The sequence below is a fragment of the Scatophagus argus genome, chromosome 1 (genome assembly GCF_020382885.2).
Source record: "Scatophagus argus isolate fScaArg1 chromosome 1, fScaArg1.pri, whole genome shotgun sequence".
NCBI lineage: Eukaryota > Metazoa > Chordata > Actinopteri > Scatophagidae > Scatophagus > Scatophagus argus.
The window spans coordinates 22,207,028-22,223,597 of NC_058493.1; the positions used below are offsets into that span (position 1 = coordinate 22,207,028).

The 16,570-nt window shown below is 38.1% G+C and overlaps 2 protein-coding genes across 6 annotated transcripts in view; one reads left to right on the forward strand and one right to left on the reverse strand.

Annotated features, from left to right (window-relative positions):
- scml2 (Scm polycomb group protein like 2) overlaps positions 1–13,697 on the reverse strand; it is a 33,444-nt gene extending 19,747 nt beyond the window's left edge. The window contains exons 1-7 of one of the 4 annotated variants that reach the window (XM_046391909.1): positions 13,383–13,697; positions 8,631–8,738; positions 7,540–7,605; positions 6,656–6,726; positions 6,173–6,407; positions 4,992–5,080; positions 4,187–4,430 (exon numbers count right to left, since the gene is read on the reverse strand). In XM_046391909.1, the coding sequence (XP_046247865.1) occupies positions 4,187–4,430; positions 4,992–5,080; positions 6,173–6,407; positions 6,656–6,726; positions 7,540–7,605; positions 8,631–8,652 (727 nt within the window). In that variant the 5' untranslated portion in view covers positions 8,653–8,738; positions 13,383–13,697. The remainder of the gene's footprint in view (positions 1–4,186; positions 4,431–4,991; positions 5,081–6,172; positions 6,408–6,655; positions 6,727–7,539; positions 7,606–8,630; positions 8,739–13,382) is intronic. The other 3 variants (XM_046391901.1, XM_046391893.1, XM_046391918.1) reach the window with 3 other exon arrangements.
- Positions 13,698–15,794: 2,097 nt separating this feature from the next.
- cdkl5 (cyclin-dependent kinase-like 5) overlaps positions 15,795–16,570 on the forward strand; it is a 34,142-nt gene continuing 33,366 nt past the window's right edge. The window contains exon 1 of one of the 2 annotated variants that reach the window (XM_046391936.1): positions 15,795–16,303. The gene's annotated coding sequence lies outside the window, so the exon portion shown is untranslated. The remainder of the gene's footprint in view (positions 16,304–16,570) is intronic. The other variant, XM_046391928.1, reaches the window with a different exon arrangement.

The window sequence follows — 16,570 nt, forward strand, 5'->3', positions numbered from 1 at the left end:
TAAATTGAACTACGACTTGGATCAACCTAATGGTCGGGCTTCAGATAAACATCTAATTTAACCTGTTGCATAAAGCCTACGAGTTCTGGACTATTTAGGACTAATTTCCAATGAATTCTGGGTAAATCAACAACCTTTTTCAAACTAAAAAGCTGCTCAGCTCTGTTCACTCTAAGAGGAAAAAGAAGTTCTCTTCTGGAAGAATTCAAATTTCAGCAAAAAGTGCATCAATACAAAAATTTCCAGTAGTATAACATCTCAGTGTACTGCAGAGCTGAAGAGGAGCTGAGCTTGTTAATGTGGGCAGGATGCAAGACATCAGTCAGACAACTGACATCAGTTTCCAAACACAAGTCACTGCGCTCTCTAAAAGCTCAATCCTTCTTTATCACTCGCTGCACAACTTTCTTAGAACAACCAACAACCCACAGCCCAAACCTCAAAATTATTAAAATTTTGAAATAATTAAAATAAAAGAAACAAATCTTCAATCTGGAAACTTGAAAAAAAAAAGTTCACAATTTTCTGTTGACTATCTGATTATTCGACTAAATGTTCCAGCTGTAACTTGTTGGGTTGTTTTATTTAAAACATGTTTTATAAGCTCTTCATATGTTTTGAAGGCAGAAATCTCAATGCGTGAAGTGACAAAAGTTGTCACATAATTGCAGTTAAGTAGAAAGGTACACTGACGGATAAGCGGTTTAGAAAATGGATGGATGGATGGACAGAAAGGTACAATATTTACCTCTTAATTGTAGTGGAGTCAAAGTAGAAAGTGGCACAAAATCATAAAACTCAAGTAGTACAAGTACCATCCATCCATCCATTTTCTATACCGTTTATCCGTCAGGGTTGCGGGTAGTACAAGTACCTCAAAGTGATATTTACTATACAGTACATGAGTAAATGTTCTGAGTTACATTCGACCCCTACAGCCCAAACTCACATACCTCAGTGAAACCCGCCCCAGGTGAGTTCAGAGGTAGATAGGATGTCACATCATGGCAGCTTCCTTCAGCTACGTTTACAATTTTGTCAGCCAGGCAGTCTTGTGTTTTACTGCATCTGCAGCAGACCTTAACATCTTTGCGGCGTATCGACACATAAACACTGGACGGAGACTACAGACTCGGCTGCCTCACTACCCGAGAACAGAGAACATGCCCTGCCAGACGTAAAACTACCGTCATCCATCAGCAAAGTGGAGGAAACCAAAGCAAACACACACACACACCTCCCATAAATCAAGAAGCATGTTGGTCTGGGTTATTCAAAGCCACATGTTTCCTGTCCAGTGGGCACCAACAACAGGGTAAGGAAGAGGAAATTGCTGGATCGACCTAACAGCAAACATGACGACCTTACACCTGCTATAACTCAGTTTTCAGAATAAACACACTCACTCAGAACCCATTTGTCAAAGTGATTTTGATGGATGACAAACGTCTAAATATCTGCCAAAGAAATTAAACAGCTAAACCCTGAACATTAAAATTCAGCATTAGAGCAAATCACATGGTGACAGACTCCTGTAACCGCTCACGGTAATTACCGTAATTTTACATCCTGACTGATAATTAATAGTTACGTACTGCCTTCAGACTTCAATAATATCAACCAAAGATCTAATTTGCACTGATACATACGGTGAATGTTTGTCAAAGTGATGGGGTCCATTGAAAAATTAGGAGTATCTTAAAACACACAGAAGCAACGAGTACAATGTTTTTTGTTAACTAAAGGGGCCTCAGACAAAATTACACATTTGACAAATCTAAGAAAAAAAAGGTTAGAGATGCAGAAATTATTTATTATTACTTTTAAAAGCTAACATCTGAATTTCTTGCCAAATGCTGGCCTCGCTTGCAAACGGATTTACAACTTGAATGGGGCTTAATGAAAATAATTTTGTTTTTCCAAATTTGGGAAAAAGGGAAACATTTCTACAAAACCACCAGTTTATTTATTTATTTTTTCAGTTATTGTTGTTATTGCTGCTGTTTTTGTTTTCTATGTTTGAAATAAAGACCAACTCCATGAGTGATATAACCTCCTCTTTAAAGACAATAATGACTAATGTTTCTAGAAGCATTTAAGCTTTAATTTAGATGACATATGCAAACAAAACACAATCTGGTGGATTATAACCTGAAATTTGTTGTTGCTGGGTACACATGACCAAACACGTGACTGTATCTCTGTGGGAAAATCAGTGATTGCTGTTCTGCTCCAACTACCAAGCTGCTTTGTCACATTTCTCAAAAAGGGTAAAATGGAGCCAAAAACAGCCCAAACAACCACACATTAAAAAAACAGCCTGTGATATGTAGATCCGTGGATTAATATATGAGGCAAAGATCAGAAACTGGAATCTATTCAAGCTGAGTCTTCGGGGACCTCTGCAGACTCAATGTGGAGGTCAGAGCGAGGTCACAACCCCACCAACAAAGAAGAGAACTCAGGGCAGAGGGAAAAACCGCATTGGGGAGGCACAATCCGATTTGGTTATTCTACTTTTCTTCTCCATTTTCAACAAAGTTATTTCAGTAAAAACCACCAAAAGACAAGTTAATACTACAGTATAGTCTACATCTTCTTCTCTGTTGGTAATGAGTGAAATAATTACTGCATAACTACATACAGAAGTGACAAAATGGTATTATCTTAAAGGATTTATACTATTACAAAAATAAAGTTAGTAATTCTTTTATTGCAATTATATCATGTTACTAAATAATTACTTTCGCCCCCTAAATAAATCCATAAAATTAACCAAAAACATGTTTCCATTATTGATTACAATTATTTCTGCCTGAAATTATGTTTCATAAATGTATTTATATTTAACAGTCTGTATGTATTTGGGTACTTGTATTTCATTTTAGTACTTTCATGTTATGTCACTTCTACTGCACTACATTTTAAAGGGAAAAGTTATACTTTGTAATCCACTACCTTTACTGTTGATAATTATTATTATTACTCATTATAACACAAATACAGCAGTACATAAAACAATGCAAATGATCCCCAACATTAAACAAATTATTTGTTGACTAAACCTGCGAACATTTACATGTTATGGTGAAGTGTCAGTGCTGATTCATACTTACATATTAATGTGTCGATAATAATAACAATACAATATAACATATATATAATTTAGAGTAATGAGTAATTTTACTTTTGGTACTTTAAGTAAATTTGGATGCTAATACTGAGGTACTTTTACTTCAGTGAAATTTTGAATGCAGGACTTTTAGTGAGAGCATCTTAGGATTTAAAGAGCATTTCTACAACATGTTTATCGCTATTTTCACTTCAGCAAAACATTTGAGTGCTTCCACCAGTGGCCGCAGTTTGCCACCGATGAAGTCAAACACTAGCAAGGGAGAAAATTCTGACCAACTGTTTGAGGCCTGCTGTGATCTCAGCAGGATCCAGACAGACCCAAGAAGCTCTGAGCGAGGCCTCTCTGTGTCAATAATGTCTACAGACAACAGAAATATGACGCCTAGTATGAGGGAGGATTAAGCACAGAACAACAAAGATGACTATCTGCTTCTTATACGCGGTTTTACTTTCAAGTCAACTCTTCAAGTAACCTCAAATGCTTCCACAACTCAGTTCACATCCTCCAGAGATGAAGCAGAAACATCAGAGTTTGTGCTCTGCTGCTCTCTGGTGGTCAGAACTGATTAGTGTCTCAGACCCAACACTTGCTCACCTTCAACACAACAACAACAACCAGAAAAGTCAATTAGATAAACTAGCTTATTGATTGGCTGGATGTACTGTTAAAGCTTAACTATATGTGGGATTAAACAATCATACTGTGAACCTCAAATGAACCTCTATGTCACGCAATAAGCACCTGAGCTGCAATGTCCTTTTCTAATCATTATGGTATATTAAAGCTAATTATTTGGGGTAATTGGACCATTTATTATGCTTTTGTATAACACTATTAATGTGGGTATAAAAGAGTAATCATAAAATTATTATTGCATTATATATAGAAAAATTAAGCAAATGTATGCATCATGGTGAATATAATCACATGGTAAACTTCATATGAGAACCCTGTGGAATCCAAGTTGTGTCTTCTGTTGTTTTTCAACCACAAAACTGCACAAACCCACAGAGCAAAACAAGTGAAAATGGCAATCACAGCAGCACTTACAGAAGTTCCCGGGGGGCTGTAAGCTGTGTTTTGTCAGGGTGCACCAGCCGACAGGGAAGATGTCTCTCGAATCGAAGGGGCACCAGTAGTCAAAGGCACCTCGCCAGCCGTCAAACATGATGAAAATCTCCTGACCTCTGACCTCTCCCACTGTGGCAGGGCAAATCAGGTAAGGGTTCTTCCTGTCCACCGCCTCCAGCTTCATACCGGGCTGGAAGTAGTTTTTAGCCGGGCTGGCTGGTTCCTAAACATAAACACACACACACACAAACATATAAACAGTAAATAAATCCTGTACATTCAGAGTGTCACTGTTTTAAAGTCAAACATTTGGCTGAAAATGAAATGGATGAAAAAGTTAACAAGAGATCAGGTCAATTATAAGTCAAAATACAGGATTCATATTATCTTGCCAAAAACTTTGTCATTATCAGTATTAACTCAGTAATCATGGGGAAAAAATCTACTTGTATGTGAACATGTTTAACACAACACAATCTGAATTACTTTTTTGTTGAAATAAATCTGCATTCTCCACCTTTTTCTCTGATTAATACTGTATGTATTCAGTGGCATGCTGCTGTGTCTGACTTTATACCACATATGAGCGGCTCTCCCTTAAGTCTCTTCTGCCGACTGCAATAATAAACCAATAATACGGTATAAATATTCACAAACAATATCTTTAAAAAGCCGATTATTTTAATTTCACATCTTTCTTTTTTTTGTTTTTACAAAGTTTCATGAGCTTCAGTATAAAACAAAAAGGAACATCAGCACTGGCCTTCATCCCCGTCATCTATACCTTTTTAAAAGCAGAGGCGGGAGCCATCTCTGCCCCACTCAGAGTCCGCAGGAGGAACATGGGCCACGAGGAGGCGTTCATCCTGAAACCTGAACCCAAGGTCAAAACACAACGATGTCGGATTCATTAGAACCGAGAGACACGGGTAACACGTGAAGTACCTGTCAGTGTTCAAAGTCAATAACCGTGACTTCCTCGTGCATCAGTGAGATAAAGTACTTTGATTTGTTTTGTATTTCTTGATTATTCTTCTAACAAAGCTAAACTGTTAATTGTGAGTCCACACTGTAAAAAACAAGCTGTCAGTATGTGTACAACAGACGTAACTGAACTGTTGAACAGAAACGTGAGTGAAGATTCAAAGGTGTGGAACCAAAGAAGCTCTGCTCAGGTTTTAAATTGGTCCTCACCATGCCGGTATGACATGAGGCAGAGATTTTTTCTCACAGCAGACATTTTGACTTTTCATAGCAGCAAAGCTCCTTTTGATTGTCCCTGTAAGCCATGACAAAGGACCAGCATGAACACTACAGGACCCTGAGACTGAAACAGCTAATTGGTATTCAGCCATCGTTAATTTTAACACTTGTGCTTTTTCTGCTCTGACATTTTAAAAAGGCTTTTACACAGTACACACATAAACCCATATGGTTCAATCATTCAAATGAGTGAAAACATTTGTGTTAGCAAGAGTGTAGGAACAGTAAGGTTCAAATTATGTTGTTGTAATGCTATATTTTTTTTAATCAAGTGTGCTTTGGCTTTAGTAGTGCCAGCAGTAGTGATGAATTGAGTATTATGACTTCCCAAGGAACTCTTTGTGGATTCATTTTCAAAAAGGTACGAGCTGTCTCTTCTAGTGTTATATTTCCTAACTGTCATGGTGTCCTGAGATGGATTTTAACGGGAGTAAGTATGCTTTAATGTAGACACACTTTCCTAACAGTTTTACCACACTTGTATTCCTCTTCTCGTTCTGGGCTTTTCCCTGGATGACACCAAAAGCTTTTACACATGAGAGACCCTGTGAATGCTTGTGTTGACCTCCTACACAATTATCACACTTCAAGTGAGATAGTTGTTTGAGATATTGTTAAATTTCCAAGTATTTAAATATTTCATAACAAACAAACTCTAAATACTTGATCATCAGCTGTCAGTTCTGGTTTGAAGACACTCACCCAGCGGTGGCTGCAGCATGTCCCCGTTCCTCTCGCACGTTCCTATTGGTTGGATGTCTGACGAGTCGACCAGTCTCCAGAAGTCGTTGGTGTTGTCACTACCGTCCAGGCGCAGACGCAGACGCGTACCCATCATGCCCATCACCGTTGCAATGCACACAGAGTTAGAGTTGCGGGGGTCCCGGGCCTCAAGTTTCATACCTGCTTTAAAGTCATTGGTGGGGGGGACTCTGGACTGCAGAGGGACAAACAGGGACCTTCATTCAGTGAGGGATTATGAGGACACCAATGATTATCTTAGATGATCTTACATACTTTATTCCATAACAGTGAAAAAGTATCACCAGACAGCTGTAACTAAGTTGTAACACATTTTTACAAAACATGCTTGTTCTGAGTCGTGTCAGACTATATTTTACAATCTTAAAATTGGGAGGAAATGTTATCAGGGAATTGAATGATATGGAATTTTAAATCAGCTACCTGTTTGAAACAAGTGGGCGACGCTGCAATGGAGGACGTTTCTCTCAGATAGTCTTCCCAACTGAATGGTTCTAGCAACAAAAACAACAGAAACTGTTTTGATTTGTGAAAGTTTGCTAGAGAGAAGTGTGAGAGAAAACACAGTAAAGTGAAAACTGCAAACTTTCAGTGCTGAAATGTACGTCAAACAAATGACAGCTGAGTTTGGAAAATGTATAGGAGGAGCAAAACTTTTATGTCATAATTGGGCAACAACTGTTTTTTTCTGGCCACTTGGGGGCAGCAGAAACAAGCTGTGAACGAACCTTTGAAATACTGTCAACTTGATATGTGGAACTTGTTGGCAAACAGTTGCTTATTTATACATTCATTAACTGTGAAGAAACATTAGCCTTTGTTTGGAGTTGTGTTTGTGGCCTCCTAGTAAACATAAGTGTAATAATCACTCTCTTTTACCTCTGTTTTGGTCTCTACCGACTCCTGTAGGAAATACCTGGCTCTGTAACCAAAATCTCTGCATTTTACTACACTTCATCATATTTAAGTGAATCATAGAGGATTAGAGCTAGAGATGCTGCTTGTTTACGTCACACTTGATAAATCTGCACAGTTTAGAAAGAAGCAACATGTCAGCAAATGCTTTTTTCTTTCTTGCCTGTTAATAACTTACTACAACCTTCAGAAAACACAGTTTAACATGTAACGTGTGAGTGCTTTTGTTAATTCAGCCCAAGAGTTACTGAAAAAACACAGAATAGGTTGCTGATTTCTGTTGACACAAGAACTGAAACAAAAAAAACTGTTAACTCAAAAAGTTTAAGATTAGACTGTAAATGAAAGGATCGTCAATGCAGAGGAACAAGCGAGAGATCAGGGGTGCCAACCGTTAGATTTATCAAGGGCAGATCCTGCTGTGATGCTGCTTCGTCTCTCCTTCTCCTCTTTTTGATCTGAAATCAAAAGATGATTGAACTGCTCATCAGGATTTGGAAGCTACTGACACACAGACTGTAATTAGTACACAAATGAAGACATAAAACCTGCGACTGAAAACAGTTCAAGGGAAAAATCAACAACTCTCGTTAGAGGAATAAATCGAAAGCTTCTCAAATAGTCAATATGCTTTCAAACAAATCGTCATTACAGCTATTTGCAGAAAATAAGAAATGTGACAATAAGCACATCAAACTTCATATTCACAATGAAGGAATACAAGTTTGATCAACATGTTTTTTAGGTATTCTGATTGATGATCAACTCGGGTTGCTGTTATTTGCTGTGAGGTCACTAAATCTCTTGGGATTCTTACAAGAGGTTTCGTTTTCTTTATAATATTTCATGTACATATATGTGTGTGTGTGTATGCAAGATTTAAGATATTTACCATATTGTTTGTTAATAATCCACAAATCCAGAATTACTCAACTAGACAGGCTGTGAATCTTTCTATAAAACAACCTGTGGTCAGTTTTCTATCAAATATCATGCAGTTATCTTGTGGAATGAAAAAGAACCTTTAATGGATTCTTTGGTGTCATCATCTGCATACAAAAAAAAAGACCTAGAAATGCCCTGCTCTCAAAATCATTTGATGAGCTGTTCTTTAAGCTGTACACATGATAATTACTCCTGCCTTTCTACATTTTAATTTTTAATTCTACAATTATTTATATGTGCAAATCTTGACCTATCTAACACTAATATTTAAAATGGATTGGTGAGCAACACATTGTTTGTATTTTACTTTCAATGCACCTTTTGGCTGCGGTTTTCACAACAGCCATCACAGGTTTCTACCACACCCTCACAGCTATTTTTTGTCATATTTAATAAAGTATAAAGTATAAAATAAACAACACAAAAATAAATGTCAGACATAGCGAAGAAAAAATTATGCGCTATTAAGTGTGAGCGTTTTGATCTTGGTGTGTTTGTTTGAAACACGCAGTGTAAGAACAGTGTTGTGAAGGCCTACCTCTGTGTGGTGTTCGGCCCATGATCGGCAAAGTTAAACCTGCTGCTGCAGACGATGGAAGTGAGACAGGCTTTTACCTACAGGAGACAGGAGACAGACCTAGGAGACCTAGGAGACACATAAAGTCTGAAAACTTCATCCAGAACATTCAAAAAAAGACTTGAATGCATCTACTGCATTATTCTGAAATGGCTCTTTGATAGACACCCCCATGAAAATGAAGAGATTTTAAATTTGCATGCAAAATTCATTCCCATTTTGCCCGCTAAGACCAAGTGACAAAGTAGTCAAACAGCTGGTTTTACAATTTGATCTGCTGCTCAGTTATGAACCCTCCAGAGCTCTTAGACCATCTGAAACAGGACTGCTTACTGTACTCAGACTCAAAACTACACACAGAGAAACTACGTTCAGTATTCACGCAGCAAATATTTGGAACAAACTCACAGAAAACTGATCCAACTCAATTTTCTTCAGTCAAGGCTGATTAAATTATGTCTGGGACTTTTTAATCACATTTCACACGTCCCTGTAGCTACACAGTAATTTTTGTCCTTTTCCCATCTTACTTTATTTTGAATTATTTTTAATTTGTATGTTATTTTATTCATTTAGACCCTATTTCAATTATTTTTTTTTTAAATTGCCTTCCATTTATTTATAAGTTCCAGTGTTGAACAGTTTGTGATATATTTCTTGTCGAAAAATCCACTGCAAAGGCAATGAGTCAATCCCACATGGAGCCGTCCTGCTGGATTAAGTATTCAGTAGACGACCAAATGTTTATTAATTCACAGTTGGGGTGGGCAAACTGATGATTTCAGATTGTGATCAATCTTGTAGGATTCCACCACCTACTGTTTAGCAAATCGCAGAGATCGTAGTATTTATGTCCTTGTAATTCTGTATCCAAACTCTAAACACATAACCTAAATGACTAGCATAGTGGTTCCCAAACGGTTTTCAGGTCAAGAACCCTTAAACTGACACAAATCAGACCACAGCCCCCCACCTGATAAGATTTTTGCTTTTAGGTATTTTATTACAGAAACTATATGAAACCCATGACCATTCTGTCCCTGTGTTACTTATGGATAACGGAAATTAATTATTCTCTTTTTGCTGGAGACCCCCAGGATCCCCCTTAAGGACCCCAGGTTGTGAAAACTTTGAAAACCTCCACACTAGCAGATAGTTAATAAAAACTTAAAAACTTAAAAATACTGAGTTTTAATGGTGCAAAAGGAGAATTTAATTTCGAGTCTACAAGGTATTTCAAAGTTGATAAAAAGATTTAGATCGTGGATTGTAATTGCAAACAGATTAACATTTAGAAAGTCTTTTTGCCTGCAGTGGGGACAAAGAGGTTTCAAGCACAATGCTGCAGACAGGATAAGAAAGTACTGAGATGGACTCACACGTTGTGTTTGGTTTTTCTCATTGGGTTTGTTGACAACAAGAAAAACAAGATAATCTCACAATGGCTGCTAATCTTCAAATCTTCAATCCAAATACTCTTTGTTTTGCTGCACTTTGTTTGTTGTCACAGGTGATTCATATTTTTTTGATTGCATTATTATAATCTTGTGAAACGTAATCTGTTAGTCTACTCACAACTTGACTACAAACAGATTTTTTCATTTACTGAAACTCTGAGCATCAAAAACACGACAGGCATAAAAGATCCCTTAGATCCCAAATAAAATATCTTATTATAATTATTGGACATGGTGAGTAATTATCATACAGTATGAACACTATGAATCACTCATGCTGATATGAAGGGATTTAAAATAAAAAATTACAACAAATGGTATGTGTTATTTCACCAGTCCATGTGACCTTCTCTAGCCAAGAGCTTCAAGTTAGCAGCTTTGCTTCACCACTAACATTTACTCCTGATTCACTGCAAGAATTATGAATAAAATTATTATCATTCTTATTATTTTTTAACCACACCGGTTATGCTGAAAATCTAGCACAAACATCCAGGTTTACAAAAACTGATGGTCCTGCTCCCTGTAAAGTCCACACAGAGTGACAGATCAAAATGGTGTAGAAAAATAATCCAAGATACCAGATCATCAAAAAAGTGATATATTCCAAATTAAATCCAGAAATCGAAAGGTTAAAATCCCCCCAGGAGCCAGACAGATAACGTCTCTGTTCCTTGTGTTTGAAACTTTTAGCATCTGCACTGTATTGTGGCCGTCCCTCCCTCTGAAGACCCCTCTGTCTCTGCAGTGAATCCCATTGAGTCAGGAGCCATAAAGATTCCAAGCTGCCATAAAAAGCCATTAAGACGTGTGGATGTGGGACGTCTGCTGGCCGACATGAAAAGGATTCCAGCTTTGCTCCTCGCCCAGCTCGAGACTGGCTCGGCGTTTGCACTGATCTGTCTGCCTCGCTCAAGAGGGTCAGACAAAAAAACGCCCAGCAGACCAGGAAGCACTTAATTTTTACAACCTCCATTTCCACTAAGGCAGCCACTTATCTGGGATTAGTGTAATGTTCACAAACGTGAACAGTGAGACAATTTGAAAAATCCCCCAAGACCTGGTTTCAGAGGAGGCTGTAACTTCTCCTTGACAGGAAGAAGTGTCAAAGTGTTGGTGACACTAATTTTTCTCATATGAAAAAACTCAGAGCTGTCTTTTTATACTGACAAAAAAAATGAAAATAATATTGTTGTCTGAATTCTAAAGTATTTTATTTTTCTAAATATAACACTGTTATTTCATTGTATTAGTTCACAAAGTAGGAATTTTCACCTGAAGCTACATCAAAAATGTAATGTCGCTGCAGGTTATTTCTAAGCATAACAAAGTAATATCCATCAAAACTTTTCATTATCAAATAAATACTTGATGGATTACTTTTAATTAAATAAGTTTAAAATATAAGGAATATGTAAAAAAATAAGTTGAGTCAATGGTGATGACTTCTAGATTTCTTAGATTTCTTGTCTTGTCACCATCAGTCTAAAAAAAAAATTAAATTTAGATCTAAATAAGAAGAAAGTAGTAAACGATCAATAAACTAATTATGTCAGCACAAATAACTGTCTCTTTTTTTCATCATCACCATGAAGTGATGTCTTTGTACAGCTAAAAGAAAGTTTTAAAAAGCAGAATGAGGCATCCATTTCCAAGTTTGAACTACATGTATGGAAATAATTAATAAAATATCGATAAAACCCAGCATAAACTTATTTTGTTTAGACATCATCCAATGACTCAAATTATTTTTTGTACAACCATCAAGTTCAAAACCCAAATAAATTCACTTCACCAGCTCGTAAGACTATTTTGATATTAATCTATTAATCACTTATCATCATAATCTCACGCATTTGCTCTATCGAGCTTCTTCAATATGAATATTTGCAAATTTTCTTTGCTTTTTGTAACTTTAAACTGAATATCTTTTTTTTTTTATCTTTCTTGAACTGATAAAAATATGTTACTCTCGGCTCTGGGAAATTGCAAAGACATATTCAATACAAATACAGAAAAAAAAAACACAATCAATGATCAAATAATAAAAATTATTGCATTAGTTGAAACCCTGAGTAAATTCTCACAACTGAGAACTTGGATGTAGGATGTATGAAATCCATCCATCCATCCATTTCCAAAATATGAAATCCTTGCTTGAAAAAGAAGATTATTTCATTATCACATTTAGAATAACATGAAACAGCAGAAACATCAGCAAATGTTTGGCTTGACAAATAAATGACAGGCCTTGGCAGCTGCCAATTTATTTATCAAGCAATCATTTCAGCTGGTATACTTCATTACATTTGTAATTCATTTAAATCACAAACTGTTTATGTGGTTTACCCTGCAGCACCTCCTTCTGTGGGACCAGAGGGAGGAGAAAAAACAACAACAACAACGATCCCTTTTTTAAAACTGTGATTAGAATGAGAGCAACCTACAAACGCACACTGGGTACCGCCCTCACGGGCTGCAGGCTGCTTTCTGTGTCAGGCAGGACAGTTTGGAGACACGAGGGCAGAAAGGCATCACATTACCGCCGAGAGGCTGAGGGATGTGAGCCGCTGCAGGGCGTCACCTCCGGGATGTTAACTTCAGCATGTGGCTTCATATCCCACAACTTTGATTGCAGAATATTTTTCATGCAAACTGTTTTTTGTTTGTTTGTTTGTTTTTTGGACGCCAACACTGAGATGAAGTTTCATCACACCTTTGTGACATTAATATGTGGGCTGATTAAAAACTGATCATTTCTTTCCTTCACTTTGCAGGATTTTTAGGCTCGAAAGGTTAAGGCTGGATCAACAGAGGATGAAATTCAATTTGAAGGAAAGTCTGTGACGCATTTTCATTTTGGTTTATGGTAACAATTTTTGTGGGCGGGACGGTGGTCTTTAATGCGGGCTAAAACACTTGCTAACGTTACGTTAGAGCAACGGGGCGTAAATACCACAAGGCTGCGGGATCGTGCTACGCGGTTTTCCTGGCTGCAGTGTGTGATCCTCTGCAGGAAGCCAGCACACAGAAAAGCGAAGGGAAATCTGCAGAGTTCAATGTCGCTACTGTATCGTGTACGCAGCAAGCCGTCCGCCTGCTCAGAATACAGTATAAACACGCTCTGCTGTCTGTCACTGCGGGGACAAACGGCAGGAAAACTGACCGCTGTTGACCGCAGCCCGGAAGACAAACGCGACAGAAACCCGCCAGTGGCCGCACATGAGAGTAATAATGAGACATGAGCCGTACCAACCGTTTGAACAGGGTATTTTGATGGGAGATTCCTCACTTTCTATCAGATGCAAGCCGCCATATTCGCTGCAGCTCCGCGCATGTCCACCGCGCAGTGCTGTAATTCATATTTTTCCACTGGAGGTTACACACACACAGACACACACACATACACGTTCACACACACACACACACACACTGAATAAGGATGGAAATTATATTAATTAGTCGTCTTATTAAAGCGGGTATTGTTTCATGTTGGGGGTCGATAATAAATTGCACGTCGTGTGGAAACGAAAATCCAAAGTGTTGTTGTTTCCTGTTTGTCAGGCAGCAGGAGGTGAATGGCGAGAGGTGAGACGTTTGACTGCAGGTATGGAAGGTCACGTTTAATAAAGGGAAATAAAAACAAACCCAGCAAACCAGCTCGGTTTAGAGAAATGGTGTCAGAGAGGCCATAGCTGGATGGACTGATTATTGATGTTGGAAGAGAAGAGATGTAGTTTAATCCTTTTCAAAAGTCAAAATTGTACTTGGGTAAAAGTACACAAGTAGCCTATTATCAGCAGATTGTACTGAAGTATAGCAGTTCTCATTATGCAGAATGATCCCCCTTAGAGTGATTTTATAGCCTTTATAACTTTATTAGATTATTAATATTGATATGTAGCCAGAGGAGATGGAGTAAATTTACATAACTGCTTTATATTCTGTTGCATACTATGATCTGCAAGAACGTGTCGTATTTAATAAAATCTATTAACTATGGATTTACTCCCATGTGTCACAATGAGGTGGATGTGTACCACTTTGGACATATTTATAATCCATTTTAGGGTTATAGAATTAGATAAAAAAATATCCTTTAATGCTAACTCTTGTTCTTTTACACTGTTTGAACAATGATCAAATAAACCGCTAAAATAAACATATAAAATCTAATTCCTGGAAATCAGTGAAGTTGATCCTATTTTGTGTCAAAGTGATAAAATGTTTGGTTTGTGACATCGTAATCTGGAAAAGTAACCAGTAGTTTAATATACAGGAGCAATAACAGGTGCAATATTTTCCTCTGAAATGTAGTGGAGTGAATGTTAAAGTAAAACATAACAGACATACTCAAGCAAAGTAGAAGTAATTCATATTTGTATAAAGTACAGTACTTGAGTACGTAAACCTTAAAGATAACGATGGAATAGTGAAGACTTATTGTGACTTCAGTTCTATCTGCGTGCCTTGAAATGGAGAACCACAGCTTATTCCAGTCGTGAAAGTGTCAGTGACAAAATGCGAAATTTAATTTGTTGAGTTCTCCATCTCTAAATATCCAAACGCTCTCCTCTCGAATAGCAAATGTGGCATCAAATGTAGGTGAGAAAGTTTTTTTTTCTTTGGCGACGACTCCGACCAAATGTTCCACGTTTGTGTGGAGTGCGACTCTGCACTATGACTGGAAAGTTAAATATAAAATCTTCATATCTGATGATAACACCGCACAGCAACAATGAGTCAGGCCACACTGTCCCAGCATATACAGACTACTGCACTGCAACTTCCCAGCCTGGGATCAATAAAGTATATCTATCTATCTATCTATCTATGTACTTGTGAAAAGTTAGAGTGGTGGTACATTTAAATTTGAACTACTGTACTTCATTACAAACCTTAGCTTGAGTATTCACACTTATCCTCTTGTGCCTACCTGTCAAGATCACATCAACATTTATTGGACAGCTACTTGCTTCAGCCTAAAAGAGTTTAAACTACAATACCAGATAATCTCCTAAATTATGATGGATTTATGAAATTCAGTCTGTGTCCACCTCAGCCAGCTACAGCATGCAGTGTATCAGTGATACCTTCAATGTATAATAACATTATGGAAAGAGTCATTATGTACTATTACATACAGTTATGTACTCATATAAATACACATGGAAATGGGATGGAAATAATCCTCCACCACTGTCTGTTTCATTGGGAAAACAAAAAGCAAAAGTTTTTTCTTTCTTCTGGATGCATCATATGTTCGAAAATGAAGATAATGTAAATCACACCAGTTTAAAATCTTAATTAATGACTTTTTTTTTTTTTTACAATTGAACAATAAAGTCGTTTAAATAAAAACAATGAGCTAAAAGGATGGAGGTGGAGGTCAAACTCAGCACACACGGCCTTTGGGAGAAGGTGTTGTCCTCTAACAGCCGGTAGCTGCAGAATTTAATGTACAAAACATTTCGGAGCACCTGCTCATTATGAAACAGACCGAGTGTCTGTGAATCCACTGATTTCACACTGATTTCGCCAATTAGTGCAGTCATGTTGGAGTGGGGGGGGGGTGTAGGTGGGACAGAGTGGAGACAAGCTGCAGGAAGGTTTTTAATCACTGACACAACATGGGATTGACCAAAAGGAGGGGAAGCAACAGCCCCACCACACACTGACGGTGTGAAATCATTGGAGGGTGATTATGATCAGGCATATTTAAGATATTTAAATATATATATGGGCTGGATTCCGTTTCAGTCCCAAAGTTTTATTCTATCACAGCCCATTGGATGCAAAAACCACTGCTGGAACGCGCAGACGTCCGCGTTTCGATTGGCTGTCCGCAGTGTCGCTCAGAGGAATGACGATTTTGCTGCTATAACCAGCTGATGCTGAGGCAATGAACACGGAGCCTCTGAAGAACTGTTGACGGTACATGGATACCCCGTCATCGGCGTTATGTCTGCGGATTCGGTCTCATCTCCATCCAGAGGTTGAGTGAGTAGGATATTTGATCGTGTCACGACGCGCGGTGCTCGGGCTTTCTCCCCCCCATCCTGTCGCTCCACATGATGTTTCCTCGTCTTCCCACATCATCATTTTCATGGACATGATCCTGTGCGCTTCACTGATTGAGCTTTCTCACCTCACACAGGCGGCACATAACATCTGCAGGTAAAAGGGGTTCGTTGGTGTTAATGATGGACAGGCTCCGGATCGTTTATTTCTCTTATCTTCTATGTGTTTCGGCGTGCGTGAAATTGTGTCTAATTAGGGGGTTATGGGTAAACGCTATTTGAGGGTCTTGTTGTGCAACACTGTCGTGAACACTGGTCCGTGAACTAGGCTACGTTATAATGTATGCACTGGTTGCTGTGTAGGCTGAGAAACGCGTGGACAGCGATGGAATGGTGGTGCGCTCCGCAACGCAGCGATGAGAGA